This window comes from Gymnoscopelus microlampas (assembly GCF_963454915.1).
Source record: "Gymnoscopelus microlampas genome assembly, chromosome: 8".
NCBI lineage: Eukaryota > Metazoa > Chordata > Actinopteri > Myctophiformes > Myctophidae > Gymnoscopelus > Gymnoscopelus microlampas.
Window position 1 is genome coordinate 45,168,445 of NC_139945.1, and position 12,069 is coordinate 45,180,513.

A 12,069-nucleotide genomic window follows, 5' to 3' on the forward strand; every position below is an offset into this window, starting at 1 on the left:
CGTGTGTGTGTGTGTGTGTGTGTGTGTGTGTGTGTGTGTGTGTGTGTGTGTGTGTGTGTGTGTGTGTGTGTGTGTGTGTGTGTGTGTGTGTGTGTGTGTGTGTCCTCTAGGAGTGTGGTAATGCCAGTGAAGAAGCCGCCCCCCGGAAGTCTGGTAGTAAACACAGTGGGCAGTGCCAACGCCTCCTCTGGCCTGACAGCTGGCAGCACCCCCAATATCTTCGCTGCAACATCCACCACCCCCAAAAGCATGATAAACACAACGGGTAGGTCATGACACCAGACTCCCTGAACACTGCCCATGAGGTTATTATCCTACACTTACATCTCTGGTTTATTCTCAAAGAACTCCTTCATTGTATTCGTTGAGCTTTTCATTTGAGTAATAACAATACGTCTTCATGACCCCGTCTGGAATTTCTGCCTTTGATGCAGATCCAAGAATAGAACAGCACAGGATTCTTCTCACTCAGCCAGCCCTGCCACATCCCCGTGCAGGAGCTCGTATGTGCCACCAGATGGCCCTCTTTACTTTCCTATCAGAGTGTCTTCTTTGTACATCAACACCATGCATAATTTAACCAAAACCTTTGTCTGCTGCATGGCCTTCGGGATTCTTCCTCCTACAACCAAGGCAAAATATTCCATGATGTACACTCAACCCGAAAGCAAACGATTAAACCAATGTTATATTCACTGCGTGAAGGATTCAAGCCCACAGTGTAGTGCACACAACATGTTTGTGTGTGTGTAGTGTGTATTCCTGTCTGATTGATCGTGTGACCCTGTCCTTCCTCCCCCTGCTGTCACGTTGCCCCCCTCCCCGGGGCTCTGATGCATTGAGCCAGTTCCACCTCAGGGCTCCTGTGGCCCAGGCCTCTGAAAGGAGCCACTTAACACTGAGAGCCATTAGGAGCTCCAACACCTTTTTAATGTGCTCCATTAAAAAAAACTCGCTCTCTCTCCTCTCACAGCCCCTCAGCAGGAATGTGAGAAATGTGTCCAAGTCAAAGTGTGCTTTCAGCTAAAGCCACGGTCGGGAACCTCACCCAAAACCCCATGATCTCACCAGCTCTGGCTTTCACCTCTCACATGGACGGTCATAATGGTCTTACTCAGAGCACACCGTGTCCAGAATGACCTGACTCATGCACGTGCACAAAGCATATCAGTGATGGAGCTCGTTTGAAAACGTATACCTAAAGATTAAGGAAGTAAGCATTAATATCTTGCAGCAGCAATATATTCATGCTTACTTACTTAAATGATTAATGATACTGTAATTATAGCTACAATATAGCTGTATACTGTACATAATCTGAATAATCAGCTGATACACAGATGAATTGCTTGTTTACAGTATGTCACTTTTATGTCAAGCTTTTATAGATGCTAACATGAGTCGGTTGGTATATAGCCTATAGAATTACACCAAGAATAGCCAATCTACAACCTCACAATGCACCGCACTGTGACGTGTTGTGAGCTTGTGGATTTGCTACTTTTGGTGCTGTAAACTCAGTCAGTGTTATGGGTCTGTTGCACCGTGTCTGTTGCCCTGCAGGACCCACAGACACTGCCTCCTCATCCACCTCAACATCCTCCAGTTTTGTCAACGGGGCCACCAGTAAGAATCTCCCGGCTGTGCAGACGGTGGCCCCCATGCCTGAGGACACAGAGGAAAACATGAGGTACAGTGAGGCCACTTCATTACACTGTGTGTGTGTGTGTGTGTGTGTGTGTGTGTGTGTGTGTGTGTGTGTGTGTGTGTGTGTGTGTGTGTGTGTGTGTGTGTGTGTGTGTGTGTGTGTGTGTGTGTGTGTGTGTCACCCATTTCTACTACATAAGGCATGAATGAATATTGTCCAACAGGGTGTCGCTATCCGGTAACTAAGATGTTGGATGTGAACTGCAATGCTGGACAGAAACTGTATATTCTAAAGCACAGTTTGTGTTGTGTACATAATTTAGATTTGCTGTATGTAATCATAAATCTAAATGCATGCTTGAATGTAAGTGCTGGTGTGGAAATGTTTTGGAGTTTTACTGTATTTTTGTGGCTGACCGTGTGCATTTTTGTGTGTCGATCCTGCTGTGACCTTGAACCATCTCCCTCACTTCCTCTAATGGTTTGTGACAGACATCTTCACTCCTGCTGTCCTCCTGCCTACTGAGGGTCTAGCTCCCTCCCAGTCCCTTTCTTCCACTGTTTCTCTCCCACCCTCTCTCTCTCTCTCTCTCTCTCTCTCTCTCTCTCTCTCTCTCTCTCTCTCTCTCTCTCTCTCTCTCTCTCTCTCTCTCTGTCCTCCTGTTAAAGGAATAGAAAATCAGTTGCCATGGCAGCAGTAACCGACATCACTTACCGTAACTGTGAAGTCAATGATGGTACTGTCTTGCTGCAGAGCTCGCCGATGCCTAACTTGCATTTTATCTGGAATGGGAAAACACGGTCCTTACTGTACATCCTCATTGGAAAATTATTTGACGTTAAAAATAGAGCTAATATCATTACTTCAAGTATGCCATCCTTCTCTCACAAGAACTACACAGTGCTTACTGTATGTTACCTCTGAATCTTTCCAATGCTCTCTTTTTATGTTAATCTTCATTTCAGTGCCATTTGTGATGTGGACCAGTGTCCACTACGCCCAAGACTGCCACCTGCCGAGCTCAAATCCTTTAGCTCTCTGGCAGGATCCCAGGCAGCCTCCAGAGGTGCAGGCCAGTGTCATAGGCAAGGACATTTCCATTGGTCACATAGGCCTCCTGCTGCAACCTGCTTTCTCTGCTACCGTCTCCTCCCCCTCACTGTACTTTCCCAGGGGGCTGCAGGCTAGAGACTCCCCATGGTCCCCGACCAGGCCCACTCTCTTTCTCTGCTTCTCTCTGACCTTTCACTTACTGCTCATCATTGTTAGGAAAAACAGGCTCTTCCATTCCTGAAGTCACACACAGCACGGGTGTGCAGCCTGTGCACACCTATGGATCAAAGGCATGCTGCAGCTTGAGATGCATATCTCTGCTTGTACATGGTCTCCATCCACACAGCCACAGCCAGTTGACTATTTCTCTATAGAATATTATAGATATTGACGGCAACTGTGTGGAAGATAAGGGTCTCTCCCTTGCAGTGCAAAGACTGTATGACTCCATCCACAAAGCTCCACAAAGCTTGGCAGAAGCTGATTTTGGCTATGGTTAGTCAACCTGTTTAATGCAGTGGACCCTGTCTACTGGACATGTAACATGTCAACATCATACTCAACGGTAACATATCAGCAGCAGTCCTCAAACACGCAAATGACTGTCTTGTGTATGCCCATTGCCCATGTCTTTTAATGAAACATAAACCCTCTCTTAAGGTAGACATCGTCACTGATAACAGTGATACTCTGTCTTGGATATTGACTATGTGTTGTTTGCATCCTCTACGGAGGCTTTGCCCTCTGCAGTGAGTGGGGCTCTGTTAGTCTACCTGCACACGACAGCTGATAGGTTAGGACACACATAGGCTTAACTCTGGGCCTCAGGGAATATCCCCTACCATTATTTTCAAGTACAAACCCAGGTGGAAGGTTGCCACTTTATTTATATCTCACTTTGATCACTCTTTTGTTCTAACCTGTTATTTTGCTCTATCCGCCGTTCTTCTCTCTTTTCTCCGTTTGTCTGTTTCTCTCTCACACTCTCTCTCCCCTGTTCTCTCTGTCTGTATGTTTAGCATCACTACCAAGCTGGAGCGAGCTTTGGAGAAAGTGGCACCGCTGTTGAGGGAGATCTTTGTGGACTTTGCACCCTTCCTGTCACGCACCCTGCTGGGCAGCCATGGACAAGAGTTGCTCATAGAAGGTACAAGTGCTGCATAATGCTTTTTATTCCCTACAAGCCTGTGTGAGGTGTCCTATTGTCTGTGACTCCTGGCTGCCACAGGTATGGAAGGGAGAGAGTCACAGTTTTTTTGGTCTGTATATACTCAATATCATGTTTATGTCACGTTTCACTACTCTAGAGCAGAGGTTCTCAAAGTGCGGTCCAGGGACCCCAGGGTCCTTTATAATGAATGGTAGTTTAATTTAACTACAATAGAGTACCGAAGTCCTGACGTCACTTGCTCATCATCCCTGGGTCATCTTAGAATCGTCTCATATAAGAATTGTGGTCCAAAAATAAGCAAATTGTCCCGGTGCTATTGTCAGGGAGGTGGCTCTGTATCGTTTACGATAGTCAGTTACTCATATTTGATACAGTCTGTTTCTGGTGAAAATGTAATTACTACGGTGCCGGTAACATTAGTGTTTTGTCACTGTCAGTTGATGCTTCATATCCATATGAGTCAAACACGTCTATGGGAATTCAGATTTGGGGGGGGGGGGGGGCGGGGACGACGACGACCCAGGTAGGATGCATACATTACGTCAGACTTCGGTGCTCTATTCAATTCAATTTAAATTATTACATTACATAATTATGTACTTTACAGAAAATTACTATTCTAACAATATACTTCAATATCACCTCTATGAATTTAGTATTTACAAATATGACATTTACCAAACACATCATCAATATATTTGATATCAATGTTATAATAATTTGAAATGGGGGTCCATAGCCTGATAAACTCAATTTGGGGGCCACGGCCCACGACATGAAAAGGTTTGAAAAGCATGTGAATAATACAAGGTCAATAGTAGCTTTGGACTCTGTACTCTGCTACTAAGGAAACATCATAGTTTTCAGGATTAATGTCTGTAATATTATAGCCTACATCATTTTCTTTTAGTAGGTATTACAGCAGTTAAGGGGCATACGTTCTCAAGTTTGCTTTGACTGGCTGGGTTGTGCACAGTGTTTATAGACAGGAAAAGGGGACGTATGATTCTTTTCCCACACTCCACTAGAGTTCTTTGGCCACTCGGCTCATTTCCTGGTGGCTGTGTTGAAGGCCTCCGGTGCTCTCTCTCTCTCTCTCCAGTCCTCAACTTGGCAGATCATGCACAGCTCTACCAGTACCTAGCCTCACTGTGTGTGGTGCCACTCCATGCCTCAGGCTTTGGCTCGCATTCACTAAAACACTCACACACCACAGCCACCAAGCACCTCTGCATGCGTACTGTGTGTGTGTGTGTGTGTGTGTGTGTGTGTGTGTGTGTGTGTGTGTGTGTGTGTGTGTGTGTGTGTGTGTGTGTGTGTGTGTGTGTGTGTGTGTGTGTGTGTGTGTGTGTGTGTGTGTGTGTGTGTGTGTGTGTGTGTGCGTTTCTACGTTCTACTTTCCATCCTTGTAGCTGGTGCCCAGAGTGAAATGATCTCCCTTGACTTTGCACAGTGCCAGACTCTGTTCTTTGACCCACGGGCAATTCCTCCATTAGTTTCAGGGGTCTATATAGTGGAACTACAGCAGGCTAAAGGAATGCCTTCTCCTGCACTGTAAAATCCTCAGTGTTAAATTAACTCTGAACAAACGCAACCAAACTTTGGACCCTCTGAGAGTTAGAAATGGATACATTAAGGCTGAGGATTTTACTGTGTAACAATTTGGGTCGATTTTTAGACTCAGAGTTAAAGTATCACTGAGAATTCCTCTGTGTGGCTTGATTGATCTTTTTACTGGAAGAAATTGACAGGCACAATTTGTCTACTGTCTGTTTACATGTACAAAACTCATAAACTTTAAAAAAAGACATCCAAGCTGACCACTTGTTGCTAATGTGGGGATATCAAGTTTACCAGTTTCGTTCACAAATTAAATCTATTCTGGCTTAGTTGGTTGTTGATTTTAAATGGCCATATTTGGAATTTGTAGATATTATTTTAGGACACGATGCAAAAATATTCTGTATTATCATCTATTCTATACAATGCAATGCAACATTTCTGTTTTTCTTAGCCTGTCTTGACACAAATTCCACATAATACACCATCCACACACATATACATGCACATGCATACAGTACACACACATGAATGGGTGCCCACACATGCACAAAAGCTGTTCTCACATGTGGCTATAGCTACACAAGTTACATGCTCTGGGAATGGAAAGAGAAATCAGGTAGCGGAGACTTGACAAGTGTGAATATGGCTCTGATCCCTTCACTCAAAGTCTGTCAGGAGACTGGCCAAGCTGACAAATATCCAGACCTGAGTTGAGTGTAACCCCACAAACAAGGTTGGAGACAGACAGCTGGGGCCTCTCTGCTCCCCAGCAGGCGTGTTTAACCCTCGCTGGGAGTGTGGCGTAACGACGCATCCCCACAAAAACGTATAATATGTATGTATGTATACACACAGAATATACTGTGTGTGTGTGTATGTACGGTGTGTGTGTGTGTGTATGTACGGTGTGTGTGTGTGTGTGTGTGTGTGTGTGTGTGTGTATATATATATAAATATATATATAAATATATATATATATATATATATATATATATATATATATATATATATATATAGTGCAGGGTTGTCAAAGAACCGTATTACACCATTCACTTAACCACTTGATTTGCCTGATCTATACTTTGTCGTATGACAGTGCCGTAAAAATAGTCCATCTGCAAGCTTGTGAGCTTGTAGCTATTTTAGAATGTTTGTATTATTATTATAATTCAATGTTATGCCTATAATCAGGCAACACCACGTTAAAAATGGTTAAAATAAACCTCACCTCCACACAACTTATCACAATCAGCTTTGGTGGCAATGAACTTCATCAACATGGCAGAAAAGAGGATGCTTTTGCGCCCTTTCTCTTTGTCTTTCCTTTCCTCTGCGGGCTCTTCCCAGGGTTACAGTTGAAATACTGGGCTGAAGTGCAAAGGCGCTCCATTTACCAGTAATTACCAACCATCCATCACTCCTTAGATTGCCAGGGGTCAAGCCCCTCGTGGCCCCTGTGGCCCCCTTTCTTCACCCCACTTCTTCACCCCCCCCTTCAGACATGTGGTCACTGCGGCAATTATAGCGAGTGCACCCTGAGTCGCACACTTGGAGTTGGTGCCGAGGCCTGCGCGAACACTACCACCGTTGTGACGTCCTCTGCCTTGCCTCTCGCTGCCCCCTGAGTGGCCCAGCCTGCCGGCGCATTGCCCCACAATATACCACATTCACCCGTGCTTTAACCCTGCCCTGTTTACAGGAAGGGAATGGCAGGGCCGTGTTTGAATAGAACTGCATTTAGTTTGTCTACCAGCGCATGGCCGGGGTCAGCCGGCCACCTGACTCCTGTGTCAGACCGGACTGACTTATGGCTTTGCGTGTCACTGCTATAACAAGAGGTCAGTGCAGGCACTCTGTGTACAAGAGAGGGGTCACATCCTCCCAGAGAATGTACCCCACGCCGCCTCTGACGGATTCCCTCTCATGAATAGAGATGGATGTAGACTTGCAGAGGCATCATCAAAAGAGAGAGATCTTGTCTCCATTCAATAGTCTGAATACTTCACATGCTGCATTACTGTATGTACTGCACGTGTGCACAGTGGCTGATGTCAGCAAGTCAAACTAGTGAGGTTATTGTAAGTTAATCTTAATATTTCCAGGAAGCATAACTTGCTTGAACATTGTACTGTAAATGCGGCCATATCTCATACTGATCTGAAATATTATAAATAAAATGTTGCAAATTCAAAATCATTAAGTTCCCACCCACCACTGTGGAGACTAGGTGTTTGAATCCTCCACGGCACATCCGGTTTGGTCGGGCACTTCTGTGAACATGATTGAACATGTTTGTAGGTGGGAAACTGGAAGTGGAGGGTGATCTCTGTCACTCAACTATAGCAAGTCCTACAGGCTGGTCAGGGCACCTGTTCAGTGGGGTGTGGAACTGTGAATAGTGTGTTCCTCCATATGCGTTACGTCCTCTTGGAGAAACTCCTCACTGTCAAGTGAAAAGAAGAGGCCTTGACGTCACTTATATCGGAGGAGACGCGTGGTTGTCTGTGCTCTCCCTAGGACCAACTGTAGTAGTTAGCCGCGATAAGGGACTACAAACACTTGACAATTTATGACTGCATCATTAATGGTTGGTGCCATTTGTTCAGCAAAGTTATCTATTTACACCTGGCTCTTTTTACTTTAGTACACTGTGCGCGTCTGTGGTTCACTGTCTATAAAATGGAGATTATGGGAGAACCTGAAAATGCTTGGCTATGGAGTGTGTGTGTGCGTGTGTGTTAGATGTCAATGTATATGTTACAGTATGATTGAAAAAACAGTCAGATTGAAAAAGGAGTGCTCGTTTTCTTCAAGTTCACTACCCGGGAGGGGGCGGGGCCATGTTGACGTCTCGGCGGTAGCGAGACTAGGGGGACGATGATTTACGATTCTGTCCCTATTTGGGACATAACTCGGACGGCGCTGAGTCGGCGCACCGTCTGAAGGTGACTTCGCAACGTGCGGCACGGCGACTCGCTCGCCTAAGCTCGCTCGGCGGTGCCTCTCGTGGCTCAAGTCCCCTTCAGACGGTGCGCCTCCGTCGGTGAAAACAAGTGCACATTTTTCAATCTGACTGGTTTTGATCTGGTTTTCAAATCATACTGTAGTGTTGCATACAGTATATACAGTACATACATACGGTATACTGTATACTTGATATGCTTAACTATTCTCTGCAGAAGCATATAAAAAGGAGAACAAATGTTGTTCCCTTCATTTTCCAATATGTTTTGAATCAAGTTAATTTGTTTTATGAATCATAATGATATTCATTGATCCTTCTAGAGAGGTCATTTGGCTATTGGCTAATGTAGTAACTGCACATTCCTGTTCCTTTCGTTATTATATCTAGCTTATTACCACACGCTATTACAGTACACTTTGACCATAGAGAACAAGCTACACAATTCAAGAACATTATACGTCATATTTCAAGTACATCTTTGTAGTTATACAATAAAAAAAATACAAAAATACAATAAATAATAAAAAGAGTGAATTCTTGTATGCACATCCATAGAGGTTTGTGTGCTCAGTGGAGTGCATTATGCATCTGTCAGGAGGAGTGGCCAGTCTATGACATCAGTCAACTGTATGTATAATATGTATATAGTCATCATGTATATGATCTGACAGAATATTTGGGCAAGTTGCTTTCTTGGCCTACTGGCAGCGTGCGCTAGAAATTTGGCACTGATCAGTCCAGTGTTTTGCTAGATTAGTTGCAGACAAACAAACAAAACAAAAACATAATCTTCCTCTTTGCCAAACTAAGATAATTTGAAATGGATATTGAATATTCAACTGAAATACCAGTATGGTATATCTAATTAGATTATATCTATGTGCTCTGTCCTTCACAGGTCTGGTCTGCATGAAGTCCAGCACCTCTGTGGTTGAGCTGGTTATGCTGCTGTGCTCTCAGGTTAGAGTTTTTATACTTCTTTCAAGGAACTCTCTCTCTCACTCTCGCTCTCTCTCTCTCACCCACCCTCCCATCACATATTTTCTCTTCATTGTAAATGCAAACCTTTAATAAGGAGTCTTATCTGGATCCATATAATGTGACCATTATAGGGCAGGATCAAGCAAATTGGATCATCATCTTTAGGAGTCATCTTTGACTCCTGAAATGGCTGTAGCTTCCCACAAAGCTACAGCCATTGAACTATAGACGGTGGATATATATATTTTTTACCCTTAAGCAAAATTAAGGACTTAGAGTAAGTAATATTACACAGTATTGTATGAGCATATTACATCAGTTCCTCGTGTAAAATAAAACGTCCAGAAATGACGACATCTGCACTGTGCTGAGAATCCAGTGACTTTCTCACTACACCCCAGAGACTTAATCCCAAGCCCTCCTTTAGAGAATCAGCCCCACCTCATGCAAAGCTGCCAGTGACTGATCACCCCAGAGCTGACCCTTCCAATCTCTTGTTAAGCCCTTGTTTTAGAGAAGGTCAAAGCCCCAATGTAGCAGTTAGAACAGGAGATATTTAACATACCTTCTGTCAGCCCATCAGTCTTGTGTTGGGAGCCCATAAGGAAGCCATTACTTGGTGCCTCTTTGTGGATCCAGACTGCAGGGCCACAGCCCCAAGGAGGTGGATTGCCACTCTCTGCGCTCCATGGTATATCTCCAGTCCAAAGCTTGCTCCAGCGGGGAGCTCAACAGCCCACATATGCATGCATTTGTTATTAGCGGGCCAAGATTAAGGAGCACTCCTCCCCTTGTAGAAATGGGTCTGCAAGTGGTGAGTGACTCTGTTCTTTGGAAGGATCTTAAGAGGGGATGTAATTCCTGTTCTTTTAGTGCTTCTCTGCTGGCTGTAGAGTAGCCGCGTGTCTCTGGGAAGTTGCCTTTTTTCAGCTGCAGGATTTATTGCAGATGAGAGCGTCAGCATGCTGCTAAAGTCCTGAGTCCACCCCCCCCCCCCATCTCACAGATAGCATTACTGTGGCTCCAGTGGTTCCTGCCATTAGGGGCTCAGGGGATGAAACCTGGGCTGAGATATCGATCAGACTCGGAGGGCTTGAAACTGGACCCATGCCCCACTGTCCTCCCAGAACCCAGAACCTTCTAGATGAGCTATGGCTTCAAACGCTAACACCACAGTAGCGGTAATGGGTACAGTTAAACTGTTGGGTAATCTAGCTACAAGACAACCTGTTTTAGAATAACAGAAAGGTTATCAGGGTGTATTTTATTACATGTACAGCAACCGCATCCTCAAAACATTGGTAGGTTTTAAATTACTTCTCGCCTGTACATAACATTTATCAAGTTTAAAATGTATCTTGCATGAAAATGAGCCAGATTGACAATGTGAGTCAGTTACTTAGTGTATTTGATTTCATATACCCCTTAGCTTTAAAAAAAAATGCAAAGCAAGCCATTTGAATAACCGCGCAAGCCTTAGCTGACATCACTATAAAATGCCAACTTCATTGTACCTACTCACATGTCTCAATAATAATATTTTAAGACAGCACGGTGACCACTTAGCTGACCTTTAGTCTGTCTTTGTTTTGTGACCTGTCACTTTTATGAATAAATCGGCGCTAATGATCTTCCTTTACTTATTTATGCATACTAATCACAGCGATCATTGGTGTGGCTGGCCACGGCTGCAGACACTGGGTGTCTCTCCTCAGCATGGGCAGCTGAATGAAAAGGTCAAGCAGCTCTGTTTCTTGTAACAGCTTAAACATACAGGGGGGATCCAGAGTGGAGCCACGAAGATTTAGTGATGGAAGGCCTCCAGATGTGGCGTGTAGAACAGACCATAGCTGAGCAGATAAAAGGGAAAACTCCTGTGCACTGACAGGTTGGATTGAGACACCACAAATACTTGGTGCCCCGCTGAATCACGGGAAAGGAGGAAGAGAGAAAATCAAAAATGCTATGCTGTGTTGGATGGTTAGTATTAGTGCTGTAGTGCTGTTATTAGGCTCATAAATAGAGTTCAAATACAGTTTTTTTTTGTTTCTGTTTGTTTTTACTTTTAAAAAATGGATGGAATAACCACGACCCTGGCTGAAACTACTGTATCATCAATGAATCCCCAGCATCCCACAAAGTGTTGGGGATTACCACCAATGTCAACTTTTCTTATCGAAGCACCTCAACAAACCTCTCATGACCAGAGGTGTGTTCTCATGGTATGGTCTACATTTACACAAGGGATCAAATTGCTTTCCTCTGGAGGTGCACGTCAGGCCTACTTCTCCTCAAACGGACAATGGTGGACTTCTAAATCCCTGCAATCACAGGCAGCCTCTTTGGGGGCTCTGTTCTCCAGGAAAAAAAGAAAGAAAGAAACCCTCTGAAGCACCAACCATCACCAACCTTACCTTAGAGAGAGGGAGAGAGAGAGGGAGAGAGAGAGCAGATCGGAACAGTTCAAGCGCTACCCCCTCCGACCTGATGTCATTTTCCTGGCATCGCCAAACTCTCACATCTGCTTTGATTTCCGTATTTATTTTTGTCACGTGAGTGCGGTGCAAGCAGACCCTCAGAAGACGGGCTGTACATGATCCCTGTCTAAATCAAGAACAGCTTATTCCGAGCGGATACTGTAGCGGGGAGAGGGGGTCACGGGCAACATTTGGAGACCAGATGCTCGCA

General features: G+C 44.5%; 1 protein-coding gene across 5 annotated transcripts in view; it reads left to right on the forward strand.

Annotated features, from left to right (window-relative positions):
• The window catches only part of LOC311049825 (neurobeachin-like), a 302,517-nt gene that overhangs the window by 166,566 nt on the left and 123,882 nt on the right, over window positions 1-12,069 (forward strand). Inside the window, exons 30-34 of one of the 5 annotated variants that reach the window (XM_084063694.1) lie at window positions 111-265; window positions 1,564-1,690; window positions 2,614-2,724; window positions 3,721-3,848; window positions 9,299-9,360. In XM_084063694.1, coding sequence (XP_083919820.1) covers window positions 111-265; window positions 1,564-1,690; window positions 2,614-2,724; window positions 3,721-3,848; window positions 9,299-9,360 — 583 coding nt within the window. Of the gene's footprint in view, window positions 1-110; window positions 266-1,563; window positions 1,691-2,613; window positions 2,734-3,720; window positions 3,855-9,298; window positions 9,361-12,069 lie in introns of all 5 variants that reach the window. The other 4 variants (XM_084063690.1, XM_084063692.1, XM_084063693.1 and 1 more) reach the window with 4 other exon arrangements.